Genomic DNA, 14,333 nt, shown 5'->3' on the forward strand with positions numbered 1-14,333 from the left:
TGATGTATGAAGGGTCAGTGAATTAATTATTGTGTTAGTGGTTATTTGGGGTTGCATGAATTATGATAGGTGAATGAAGTCTGGGCATGCCATGCGCCATAGTGAGTTGGAAACAACTGTCAGAGCTCCCGCAATAAAGGTTCAGCGTTTCCAGTTTGAGGTATTTTCTTTTTAAGGGTCAGTGTTGATGTCAACCATCTTTGCTGGGATTGTGGAAAGCTTCTGTCAGTTCTGGACGACAGTCCTCACAAAAAATGGGGACTTTTTGTGTGAACAAATAAAAGAAAAAAGTAAGTTGCCCTGGCAAAAGGCAAAGTAGTCAATTTTATATTTATTGGAAATCTGTAATAATGAGGAAAAAAGTAACCCAAAAAAAAGTAAACGCTAAAGTGAAAAAAAACAGGATGGGGAGTTGTGAGGTAAATAAGAAGGTCATTGGCAGGTCAGGGAGGAAATTGAGAAGTGAAGAAAGAATTGCCTGGTAATACAAACCCATCTCCTCATTTTTTGATAAGAGTGTCTAGGATGGAACTCAAAAAGAACGGAAAAAAAGAAGAGAGGGGGAGGGAACACACGGCAAACCCAAAAAAAAGACAATAAGAATGATATCTACCAGACAATGTAGTTTGTTTACCATAGCGTGTCCAATGCCTGATTGCTTTTCAGAAAAAAGGGGAAGAAAGGAAATCAAAACAATAGTGAACAAAAAAAGGTTGTTAATAAGGATGGACAGAAAGAAAATAAAACCAATGATGAAGAATTAGGATGTTAGTACATTAGTTGGTTAGATATTGGTTAGTAAAATATGACTTGTATCATGGATGAGTTAGTGCCGCGGTGAATAAACACTACATGATTTGTAAGAGAAATATCTGATGTAACACAGAGACATCTTGTTGTCCTAATCACATTTTCTACAATCAGTGTCTTGCCTGGAGAAAAAAAAAAAAAAAAAAAAAAAAAAAAAACAGCAGCACTGCAAAACCTTGGATTTGAAGATTAAAAAAAAAATTGTGTAGAACAACACAAATCCATACAGAACCTGTAGTGTTTTTTTCACCTTGGATTTTAGAGTGGCTTTCAAAGTGGAAAGAAAATGATCGTGAAAAGCAAGGGCAGAATTGAGAAACTCAAAAAGAAAAAAGGAGCAATCAGCACTTAGTATCTAACCCCCTAAACTGTGAGCATTTACAACTCCATCTACAGTATAGGAGAGTGGTGCTACAGTTAACTGCAGAAGTCAGGAATTCAGCACTTACTGTACTTGTACTGTTTGTTATGCTGCCCCTCTCGCATTGCAGACTCAACTATTGATAACGCCTACTTCCTTACCTGACACTAACTCAACATTGGTCTGTATAGAAGGAGAATTAAACAACACTGAAGTATACAATAGTGGAACCTTAAAATTTATCAGTTGGAGACTGCTGTTGTTTCTTTTTTTTTTTTTTTTTTTTTTTATTCATTGACATTGAAAATATTGGGGAAAAGAATCCTGGTTAAAATTGACACCATCATGCAGTAAAAGCTATGTTAACGTTAATGGCAATGTTTTAAGTGACAATTTAGCATTCTTAGTGGACATAAAAGTCTAAAAATAAAGTTAAATGTAATATAAGTGCAGTTAAAGATTGATGCCACAAACTATGGACAGGTAAAATTACATAAAACATAGCTTTGATGCGATTGCTGGCTTCCCCCAAATTATCGGAGAGAAGTATATCTTCTCCGTAACTCAGCTACAATATACTGTATGTTTGTATGCCTCTTCCACTAACACTTCCAATTTCATCACTTTAAATTTCATTTTGAGCTTGCGGTGCTCTTCCCAATTTTCACCAGCGAAAACCCTCAGTGCTACCGAATATTAAATATGGCGGCCGCTACCACTTACACCCATTTCCAAGAGCACGCATAATCTTTTGGAATGAGTAAACAGCCAATTTAGCGTACGCTATTTGGAACCTTAGTAAAAGAACGCAATCCTAGCAACTCCCGTGCAACAGGCCCACCGAGAGCGCGCAAACACACAATTTAGCGTCCGCTATTTGTGATCTTAGTAAATCAGGCCTCAATCCTTTAATGCTGGCAGAGTTGCCAAAGGGCATTTTCCCCCCAAATTCTGGTTTCAAAATTGTATATTGTAAATCAGGGTGTTAAAATTGTAATGTTTCATTGTACACTCCTGCTGCATCCTAAAGCAAATAAACCCCAAAATAGTAAACTATCTATCCAGTAATAAAATCTGCTTATGCTGTGCCATGCTGTGAATACTGCATTAATAGACTTCTTAAAGGCAAACGCTTCATCTGGCTTCGCAGTCAAAGGCTATATTCTACACAAGCAAAATGTTTCTGAAAGCAAAGAGACGGGAATAGCAAGTTTGAGCAAACGTGAATTACATTAGTAAACAACAGGAAACAATAATTGTAGGAAGACCTGGACTAAGCTAACGGGTTTCTGCTGGAGAACTGTTTTGCTTCAGTCAAAGAGAAATCAAACAATGAATTTAAAAAGAAAGTCATGTTATAAATAAATTTGATGGTATTTGTCACTGAACTGTGGCAATGCAATGACAACTGATAAGAACATGATGACATTTTTCCAACCAGCTCTGTCACTTGACTCGGCTAATCTTAAAACCCCCACCAGCCACCCCCACCCAAAAAAATGTGACCTGTGGCCAAACTCCATCCATCACCACGCCCCCACCCCCGATTACCTGTCTCAGGTTGCGTGTGACTTTGATATCGTGCCAGGCGTTGTCATTGAATTTTCCATTGACAGGCTCGACGATAGCCTCAAAGGCACCAGAACCCAGATTGATGACGAGGGAAACCGCTCCATCTTTTAGCGCCAGATTGACATAGTCTGCTGATTTCCCCGTGTGGAGCAGGAGACCGTTGCGCTGCCACGTCTTGAAGGACAACGTGATCTCATCGCTGCTGCTCTGAATGGGGTTCTGTGACAGGTCGTAACAGAAGTACTCTGAGCCCCGGAAGGTGGCCACGTTTTCCTCCCTCGCTGAAAATGACAAGAAAAAAAAAAAAGTGGAAATGTTATAATTGGATGCAAGGTGATCTCTAATAGTCCTTATGAGGTTCAGTGCGCCACAAAACTATGACACTAACCAGACATAATGATAAGTCGGCATAGTCGACAAAATTGTTGGATTGGGCATCTGTACTTAGGTGTCTGGTGAGTGTATTTTCAATTCACATGCACATACATTTGGCACTGATGGTGATGCTAGAATGTTGGATTAAAATCGAATGTAATACAATGACAACAACTAAATCCAAACCATCTCACTAACATAAACAAGCTTCCGTGTTTCCTCCTGAATCAATTATGAAAGAGCCTCATTTAAAAGGAGAACTGCTTTGCAATGTAGGAAAGGTCACCCCAAGCAAACAGCAACTGTTCACCATAATTACAGTTTTGATTATTCCACCATTCAGTTAGGATCATAAAAGCCCTGTTTGTACAATTGAGGATTTAGATTTCACATATACTGAAGACTACTTGTGATGGAAAACCCTTTTCATCTAATGGTGTACATATATCAAAAACAAGCCTAATTTGACTGTTTTACACCACTTTCATGTTTCAAAGTGACTTATTTATATCAGATTACCACAGAGCACAAAGTAAGGATGGCAGTGAAGGAGCTAGTGGAAGGCTAAATCAAATTTCCTTTTCATAAAGTTCAGTTTAGCGCACCACTGTATAGTTTGGAATGGTAAACCTGGCTATTATTTCCACCACAGGGTGTTTAGGCAGTATGGCAACAGCTCTGTCAGCGATTGAAATAGTGTGATGTCAAAGCAGTGTGACCAGTTCATCGTGGAAATGAGTTCAACAATGAGGACCACAGTAGCGTATCGGGCAACAATGGAGGAATGGAGAACACAGAGCTCCCAAACTTTAAAAATTCACTTCCAGAGCAATTTGTCCAAATCTGTCTGAATTTCAATATTTTCAAAATGTTGTCAAGAACATTTCTGTGCGACAGTCATAAACATAATCCCTAATAAATTATGGCTTCAACATTTGTTTATGTTTTTATTACATCAACCTTGTAATGGTGCCCACAGTTGGGAGTCTGAATCAAAGCACCAGTATATGATATTTTGATGTTCCATCATCAAAAATATCATTGTCTATGGATTAATTCACCCCTGCCAATTCTGTTTTCAACCCTGGTAAAAAAAAAAATAAATAAAAAATAAAAAATCTGACAAATCTATTAAAGCAGATCAATCAGATCGCAAATGTCAAAATTAAAACTCAGCACTCTATTTTGCAAACAAACAAAATTGATTTCGATGTTTTGCGACTGCTTGTAACGATTAGCATGGCTTTGACATCGTCTTCGCCCATCTACTCCTTGTCCTTCCTTCGTGACACTCATTCACTCCCAGGCGCTGGATTTTTGTTTTTTTTCCCCAGTATCCGGAACAATCACTGTTACGGCCGGAACAAGTCAACATTCAGTGATTTCCGTAACAAAATACAGACGTTCCGTAACATTTGGCAGCTCTGAGAACATCTGACATTTGGTGTTCTTTTTTATGGCATGTGGTTGTTGCAAGAGAAACAAAAAAATTGTTTTGACAAAAATCATTGTTGTGTTTAATTAATGTTGTAGCATGGAAGTGTGTGCATGTCTGGCTTTACACTTCAGGTATTGTTTATTTATTATTAAAGGGTTTGAAGAAGTAGTGAGGTAAGGATAATTTTATTTGGTAGCATCTTTTTCTGAGCAAAAATTAGGAGGCACCTATTTGAGGTTAAGCATATACCTGTTTAATTGAGGCACTGCATCCATTAGAGCAGACTTCACTTTATAATGCATATGGTTCATTGGGTATTCTATTTCATACCTTTTTTTTCCAGGAGGGGAAATAAGGGAGGGGGTTGAGAGATGTCAATTGAGGTTAGATGTTTGTCTAAGACAGGGGTCGGCAACCCAAAATGTTGAAAAAGCCATATTGGACCAAAAAATACGAAAAACAAATCTGTCTGGAGCCGCCAAAAATTAAAAGCCTTATATAAGCCTTATAATGAAGGCAACACATGCTGCAAGTGTCTATTTAATTGTCTTAGAGCCTCTAAGACAACAACACTTGACAATTAGTTGAGGCTACTATCTGCCACTATTTGTGTAATCTCATTGGTTGCCGCATTTTCATTGAGGAGAAATGTATTGCACATCAAGTGTCGTCTTTAAGTCGCGACCACTATTTGAGGAAATTATTGAGAACTCTTGTTAGGATCCTTGTGTGAAATGAAGTGTTGCTCTGAGATGAGGTGTTTATTTGTTTAAACAAACAGCATCTATATAGAGGGTCCTTATTTAGGAAGTAATGGCATGATATACTTATGATAGTATGCAGGTGCAAAAATGAGCATGAACATGCTGATCTACTAACAGGGTACATCCAGAATTGCATCTGCCAAATACGCTAAAGTGTCACACTGTGCCTTTTGCACTTGTTGGGAGGAGTACAGGTGTATATGCAAATTGATTAATTTAGAATGCACAATTTAATTGGTGATGTGGAGGCTGATTTTGTTTTAAATGTGTCTGAAAGGCTGGTACAAATTGTGTTGCTGTGCGTAAGCATGACAAGGAGGTGCAGGCAAAAACAGAGGCAAGAGCGAGAACAGATCTCTCCGGCTTGTGCAAAAAATTGTTAAATGTCATAAATCTAGTGGAACATAGTCCATTCAGAAATTTTATTCTGGAGCTTCTGAATGATCTAAGCCTATAGGCCTGACTTTGAGCCAGTCCTCTATGGTCCTCTAACTCCTTTAAATTCTGCATTTCCTTCCATATGGGTCATTTCACTGTGACAATAGTCTTCTGCTTGTCTCTCCCAGAGCAGTATTTTTGGGCGTGCTGTCCTAAGTTTTGAATGCAATTGTAACATATGCCATCTTGCACTGGTCGACCCTCTCAATCTCCGAATTAGCTGGCTTTTAGCTCAGCGGTTAGTGCACTCGACTACCAACCCGTGGGATGGTGGCGCCGCGTGTTCAAAGCCCAGGTTTGGCTGAACAGCGCAGGGTCGCCACTGTTACACGGTGTTACACAGGATAGGCAAAAGGGTAACAACAAAAGATGGCTTTTATGCATTTGCTGGCTTCATAAATATTATCAGAGAGATAGGTTTATTTTCTGTTACTCAGTAAAGGTTGTTTGTCTACCACTAACTCTTCTAATTCCATCACTTAAACTTTACTTTGTGCCTGCGGTGCCCTCACAAATTTACACTGATGGAGTTTCTTTTTTTCCATTTATTGTAACAACCCAGTCCTAAAGGACCTGTGGCCCATTACCGATCCACAGCCCAGTGGTTGGTTTTAAAGAGAACATGCAATTTAGTGCTCACTATTTGAGATCTTAATAAATCAGGCCTTTTGTGTTTTCAACAGATCTTACAAAAAGAATCATGCCCTGAGGGAGGCACATGTTGCACTTTTCATCCTTATAGAAAGCCAACAAGCAGCACTAGGAAAACAGAATAATTCTCCGAGTCATTCCTCTGTGCCCTGAATTTTTTTTTCCTTTAGTGTGTACACTCAAGGAAAAGTCATGAGGGCCACAATGTGAAAGAAAGAAATAGACAGGAAGACAGATGACAAGGAGAAAGCAAACACATGGGCTGCAGGCTGAAACGTTTGTTGGTTTGAAGGAGAGTATATGTAAACATGTAGGGGAACACCTGTAGTTGGTAGAGTGATACTGAGGGAGAGAAAGCATGACACTAAGAATTTGGAGAGGGAAAAAGAAACTTGACTTTAAGGCTAGGGGATGATGGGATGTTGATTCCGAACATTATAAATCATCCCCGTGGCATCTCTCTGCCTTTCAGAGGGGATAGGAAATATGAGAGGCAACAAAGGCCTTATGAAAATGCTCTTCCCTGTGCCAGGAGAATAAATAAAACCAATTATTACAACACAGTGGTAATGGAGAATTTAAAAAAAATAAAATAAAATCTTAAAATAAACTATCTTTTCTCATTTCCACTTTCTAATTGAAGAAATCACAGGTGCCCACTTATTTACGTACAGCACTTTATACATATACTTTATTTATACAAAGACAAAATAAAAGTATGAAAAAATAGGGGTATTTTTCCTTTCACTTGTGAATAATACAGTCAAATAAATTGGTGATACTGTGAAGCCAATACTGTGTCTTAATGTATATTTATAATGTTAATGAATGTTAAGTAATGTAATGTAAACACACCTACCTGGCCCTTTTCATAAACTACAATTATCCTCCAGCATAGTTTAACTGTTAGTTGTAATATAACCTCTTGTCATTTTACCTACTCTTAGCTCATTACTTAATCGCAATCCATACGATATTTGATACTCATTATGATAAAATTTCAAAGTTGCCAATAATATCATATGGTTGCTATGAATAATACAAGGCAAGTGGATATAAAATATTTGTGTACCTCAGCAATATTAATCCAATGGTAAGTGTATACTGATCCATAAAACCCAAGGCAAATGTATTGCCTGTTGAGACGCGTTCTACACAAATCTGTGGCTTTTACATTGATCATAGAGAGGTCATTTTCCCTTATTTTGCCACAGTCATCAATATTCCATTTGCGAGCAGCATAGCACATTCACTTGGGGCTTTGGTTCAATTTCAAAATCCAGTGGAAGCAATTAGCTCCTTCATTACCATCTCTCATTCTCTTCCGCCCCACACTGACTCTACACTGCCGTTCAGCATGGCCTCACTCATAGTGAGGTTAACGCAGACAGTCAAACATCAACCTCCTTAATATTACCACAGCATACCATACTCAGTCAAGAACATAACACATTCACTGCCAAGGATGTTTATTGAAAAGAGGGTCTCGCCCAGCTTGTCTGTGAAATTCAGGTTTGTAAACGACTGTAAAAACTAACATACCTGTAGATGGCGGCGTTGCTTTGATTTGGATTTGACATCAGCACAGTTTTGGAGTGGAAGGTAAAGATTTGGGGGTGAATGGGATTGTCCACTTGATTATGAGTGCATGAAATGCCAGCATTGGAGGAGGTCAGACAAGTTGAGGCCCCTGACACTCGAACAAAGTTTTGTTCTTATAAAGTGTCACAAAAGTAAAAACAATACTAGCGTCAAAGCCACTATTCTGTTTGACATGTTTCTTTTCACAAAAAGTTCATTTTCTTCGCTTTGTGGTCAGTAACCAGTGTTTTTTTGTGCAACCAACTCATGTTCTACTGCCGATTACTAAAGAATGGAAAAAGTTGGACTTTTTTTCTGCTGAAAGAAGAGAGTACTTTTTGTTTTGGTAGATTTGGTGCTTATATTGTCACACAACACAGTATTGTATGGGTGTTGAAAGATCAGTCAAAATGCTGTAAAATGGCTGGCAATATGGCCAACTGCTTTCAAAATGGCTGGCAGTGAAGGAATTACGAGCCCCACGTTGATCAAGAGGTCAGTATTTATTTATTTTTATTATTTTTTTGTCATATTGTCAAATGTTGCAAAAGTTACTCCACAATTTTAGTGCAAAACACGGGCGTTTCAAATACTTTAGTAGTGGAAGGTAGGGGTGTCCATACAAATCAATTGACTGCTTATTGAAAATTTGGGTCAAAACACGTGGAATCCATTGTTGACACAGATTCAAACAATTGCCTATAATGTCCAGGTGGCAGTAATCGGTACAACTCCTGACATTACGGATGTCAAATACATCTTTCAAATTTTCAGATTCTGGGACTCCATGAGAGTAGGCACGTCTCGGCGACAGCAGAGGCCCTGTTGATTCTCTCTCACCTAGTTTACCGTTCAAAGAACCATAACATGATCGCCATCCATCCATCGATTTTCTAAAGCCCTTGACCTCGTTCGGGTCACGGTTGAAAAGGAGCCTATCCCAGCTGGGTTTACAAACCTTGGACTGGTTCCCAGTCAATCACAAGACATGTATAGACAAACAACCATTCACACTCATAGACAATTTAGATTCTTCAATGAAAATGCATTTTTTATGAATGTGGGAAGAAGCCAAAGTACCCAGAGAAAACCAACACAAGCATGAGGAGAACCCAGGAAGATTTGTACATGAATCTTGGAACTGAGGCAGACATACTAACCACAAGGTCACGGTGCTGACGAACATGATGTCATCTATGAGAATTACAGAATGGAATAGAAATAACATCAAACTTTCTCTGTTCTGACAGGAGTATATTAGCATCCTAAATGTTAGTATAGTAACAATATATTGTTGCCGGGCAGACAAACAAAGCATTTCCGAAGGGCAAGGAGCAATACAGCTAGTCCCAAAGAGAATTAATTTATCTGTCAATTTGTGCTGACATTCAACACAGCAAATGATATATTGCTGCACTTTTGCAGGGAAACGCCTGAAGATCCAAACCTAAACATAGTAAGCAATGTACTTTCATTTGTGACACGCTAAATAGCATGCAGTCAAACATGAGGCCTTCAAAATGACCTCATATTCTAGTGACTGAATTAGCATTATTTGCATCACCACACTACACAGCAATTAGTATGTGAGCCTGGTGCTCGTGAAAATGAAAAGTGTGTTTTCTGCACTAAGAGCCATGCTAACCATGCAGTTGGGCAGCTAGAAGCTTGATGACAAGCCACGGCATGTCAAATAAATTTGGAGCATCATGGGTTGATGACTCAGGCATGACTGTCAAGATAAGCTCATGCTGAAGAAAGATTGGTAACATTTAACCATGCAATCACTTCAAATGTTTGAGCAAACAAAAGATCCAATTGTGTGCTATCTCACTTTTGGGAATATTCTGTGATGAGTAAGCTATACCTCCCCTTAAAAACAATGTCAAATGACATATCTGAGAGGTTGAAGTGAACTGTCATCCTTTCACTTGTTCTCTGATCAAGCCTTTCATGAAACCTGACAAATGACCTGTCTGACATCCCCTGTGATGCCTGCGCGACAGACTGAGACAAGAGTCGCAAAGAGAAAGACAAAGTCGCATGAACATAAACAGAAGTGACATGCAGGAAGCAAATGACGACAAAAGAAAGCTAGAAATGCAAGAAGAAACAAAAAGGACAAAATGGGTGCATTTGAGAGAAATGGGTAAGTTAGGGAGACAACAGAGGTATAACACTGATATAACCCTTTCACACTTAGCTGGTGCCACTACTGGTTTGCTTTAACATATATCTACTGCATAATCCATTTTCTACCGACCATGCAATCCATTTTGCTACATGCAAAAGGACCTGCTCATTATGCTTGACAGAATGGCATTGTGCATACAGTACTTTTACATTCAAATGACTAGGTCTGCTTCTCTTCACTTGATTATGCTCAGTCATAGGTTATGATTATACTCATTATTCTCACAGTATGATTAAAAAATATGGTCCACAGGTTGATATGTGAGTCATCGATAATTGCTATTGTGAATTCAAGTCAGAAGTGCCCTGAGGTTCCTGTGCTGATGTGCGTAGGCTCAAGCCTTTGAACCTGTTTGAGTAGTTTATGGTAGAATGAGTGTCACATCAAGAACAGCAAGGCTTTAGGAGGTATTGTCAATGCGTATAATAAGGCAGAGCATAGAATACGGCTATGAAATATGGTATTGAATTTTATCATACCCTCCTTGACGTTTCCTATGGGGTCCTCCCTAAAATAGGCTTTTGGCAAGAAGTATCTGAATGATCTTGTGATCTCCATCTAAACATAACCCACAGTACATTATCTTATACTTGGAACACAGCGCTCCCACTTCCACTCTTTCTTCTTCTCCTCTTCAATGTTTCACCGCACCCTTCCCTACCCATTTAGTACCTGTCAGTCATGGCTGTTGTCAGCAATGAGGTCTCAAGGATGAGTGCTATATGGAAAAATGTCGACTAAACTGATGCGTAATACAGCTAAAAAGTGGCTTTCTCATAAGCCAAAAGACTTGCTCCACTTTGGCAAACATGAAGGGGGTCAAAAATGTTCAACACTGGACTGGTGGACTTGTCAACCCACACTTGGCTACTGATGGTTAAAAAAATAATAATCATTATTGAATGGCCTTTTTTTAATGTGCATTCATGCGCTTGCAGGGTCCAAGTTCTGCCTTTGGCTCAAGGGATGTTACATGATGGTCACGTGTCTTCACACACACACACACAAACATGTGCACGTTGTTCTTCCTGTTGTGTGTGTGTGTGTGTGTGTGTGTGTGTCAAAGTCACCAAGGGTCCTTATTTGCTGCTGATGGTGGTGTCGCATAGGAATGAGTGATGAGGTTCAGAGTGACAGTATGGGGGTGATGCTGTAAATCAACCATGGAGTCAACCATGGAAGAACAGAGGTTGTCTGAAAAACAGGGGCAGGTGCCTAAGGTTCAATCCCATCAGCTAAGGCAATTGTGTGGCGAGAATACTATAGATATGGCAGCTATGCTGTTTTATCCCTGAGAGATTTGAATGCATCAGTGTGAACAGATGCAGTCAGAGATTTTATAGCTACAGTGTTGGCTAGCCAAAAATAACACCTTATCAAAAACAACTGAAGCACTTTCAGTGCTGAAAAGTATGACATTCTATCAACTGTGACTATTACTGAAATGTCAAATAAAGAAAACAATAACATATAAGAGAGTTTCAAAACAGTGTTCATACATTGCAAAGAAATGCCTTGTTTTTGTTTTTTATTTATAATCCCAGTGACCACAACTGTAACACAACTGTAACACAACTTGATAATGATAAAGATTTCCATTTGAAATATTTTGCACAGAAATATGAAAACGGCTCATGCATATTAGCAACATTTGTGTATAAATAACCATTGAAAATACATTATTTTCAGCTGCTTTTCTATTTTCAAAATAGCATTGTTTTCAACAGCCACAATTTAGTTGACACATAAAAACTAGTTTTCACTATTAAAGTAGCTGCTGATGGATCACAACACAATTTGTATAATACAGTATAGTATCTGTCAATGATCAAACCATCTATTACACCAGGGCTCCTAGATACCAAGTATTGCATCAGAGGACCATAATGGTTGCCATTCTGGACCTAAATTTTGTGTGACAGAAGTGTGATGATTTTGTATTCTCTACCATTCAACAATTAACTATTTTAATCGGTTTGAAAAACTACAAACAAACAAAAAAAGCTACTTTAAGCCGAATAGTTAGTTGAAACATTTACAGCCTATCAAAATGGTGAGTGGTTTGTAAACATGGATGACCATGTACCCCCTTACATGTATTCATATATGCATGAGTGTGGTAGTCTTTGCATCCATAAAGAAACAGGGTTGCTGGCAGCTGGAGCCATCTCTGGAGTCCGTCACTCATCAAGAGTGGCAGCCCCTTATTGGCTATTATCTCTCCTGTCAGAGGCCTGGCTATACCGCCAGCTCACCACATCCTTCTCTGTCAGCACACGTGCTGCCTATGGATGGAGGCACAGAGCAGGAATCGGCATGCCAGCGTTTTCATTACTCAAAAAACGCATGCCGTTTCAAAGCCCGGGCAACAGTGTTTCTGAAAGCAAGGGCAATTTTGATGTTCCGGAACATGCACACACAGTTCTTAACAATGCTTTGTGTGGTTTGTGTGTATGCCTAAAATACATAATACTATATACCTTTTGAAATGTTGCATTAATGCATAATTTGACGAGACAAAACAAGAAAAAATGGCTATGATGGGAGCCTATTTTGACAGAAATTTAGGAGGATTTTATACAAACAACTGTATATACTGTAATTAGTCACAAAATTATCACTTTTTTAATTTAATTAGCTGGAGTCTATCCCAGCTGGCTTTTGGACGAGAAGCAGGGTACACCCTGGATTGGTCGTCAGCCAATTGCATATAGGCAAACAACTTTTACACTCACACCCATGGACAATTTTGAGTCTTCAATTAACATAACACGCTTGTTTTGGGTATGTGGGAGCAAGCCCGAGTACCTGCAGAAAACGAAGAATATGCAAAGACCGCACAGGAAGGCAGGAGCCAAGAGTCACATCTTAGAACTGTGAGGCAGATGTGCTAACCACTCGTCCACAAGTGCTTCCATCACGTTAGTAATGTCTTACACAATTGTTTTGGAATCATAACAAAATATCATTTGTGGAACAAAAAATACCATTTGCAACACAGTATGTCATGACATGTCAGTCATATTAGTGGCGCATTTCTGCTAATTTTGCTGGACTAAAACGGTAACCTGAATTTTTCCTGCAATTCCTCTTTCCAGTTGAGTGCAGTGAGATCATGTTGGTAATCGTGAAAGGGAGGAGGGCTCTTCCGGGAAACTCTCCAGCCCTTGACACAGATTAGCACACATTGCTTGTCAAAGCAGAGGCCATCTAATATTTATTACCTCTATAATCTCCTGTGTACTGCCAGAACATTTAGCAGCTTGCAAGGCGGGTGACGGGTTAAAAGGCGAACAGCAGAGCCATTAAAAAAAAAAGGTCAATGAAATAAACGTGACTCATCGTGAAAGAGTCCTTTTACGGTAATATAATCCAGACGGTACGGAAGAGCATGGTGCCAAAAGACTGTTAATGACTGAACACCTTCCTCAACATTGAACTATGACCTTGCCTCAATAGTCAATCGCAAAGAGGATCATTTTTAAAATGGGGTGAGCAGTGATGTGCTCACTTTATTATCCATTTCAAGATGAAAATCTAATTATATTTGCACTGCAAGATACTTAAAATCCACTTAACATGGAACATCAAGAAACTGGGGTCATGTGTAACACAGTAGATGACTCAAGGAAACGACACAGCTCTCTGTAAAATTTTGAATTGAAAAAAATGCTGTAGCTTTTAAATCCAGCTTGAACCAGTTGTAGCCTGTAACCGAATCAATATGGATCTCTCGCTCTGTTAATGCAACTGCGTGTGTGTATCCAGGCATTTGAATAGATGTGCTCCTTCAAGAGATAAGAGTAAAGATGGATTATTCTTAACCCTTTTTTTTTTTTTTTGTTTTTTTTTTTTTAGCTTTCTCCTTTTAATCTTTGAATGCTGTTGATTACAAATAAACAAGGAAGGTACAGTAACTGTGTGTTTTTAAACAGAACCTGCATAATAACACACATCCAACTAGCACCGATAAGAGCAGGTATCCACACAAACACATCAAACCTTGAAGTTTACAGATTCCCGATTGCCCGTGCCAAGTCAAAAATACTCACGGGCAAGCTAAGACAACATACAACATTCCCATTGTCGTATGTAGGGATGTCACAATATATTCAGAGTATCGTGAAATTAAAAGTGCCTCAATATCGT

General features: G+C 38.9%; 1 protein-coding gene across 13 annotated transcripts in view; it reads right to left on the reverse strand.

Moving 5' to 3' along the window:
• The window catches only part of nrxn3b (neurexin 3b), a 290,616-nt gene that overhangs the window by 216,882 nt on the left and 59,401 nt on the right, over positions 1 to 14,333 (reverse strand). For 12 of the 13 annotated variants that reach the window (XR_009785543.1, XR_009785542.1, XR_009785544.1 and 9 more), the window contains 2 exons: positions 2,723 to 3,024; positions 635 to 658 (listed from right to left, as the gene is read on the reverse strand). Coding sequence is in view for 10 of the 13 variants with exons in the window: in XM_061754823.1 (XP_061610807.1) it covers positions 635 to 658; positions 2,723 to 3,024 (326 nt within the window). In the remaining 3 variants the exon portion in view is untranslated. The remainder of the gene's footprint in view (positions 1 to 634; positions 659 to 2,722; positions 3,025 to 14,333) is intronic. The other variant, XM_061754815.1, reaches the window with a different exon arrangement.

Source organism: Phyllopteryx taeniolatus, chromosome 18 (assembly GCF_024500385.1).
Source record: "Phyllopteryx taeniolatus isolate TA_2022b chromosome 18, UOR_Ptae_1.2, whole genome shotgun sequence".
Classification (NCBI taxonomy): Eukaryota; Metazoa; Chordata; class Actinopteri; order Syngnathiformes; family Syngnathidae; genus Phyllopteryx; species Phyllopteryx taeniolatus.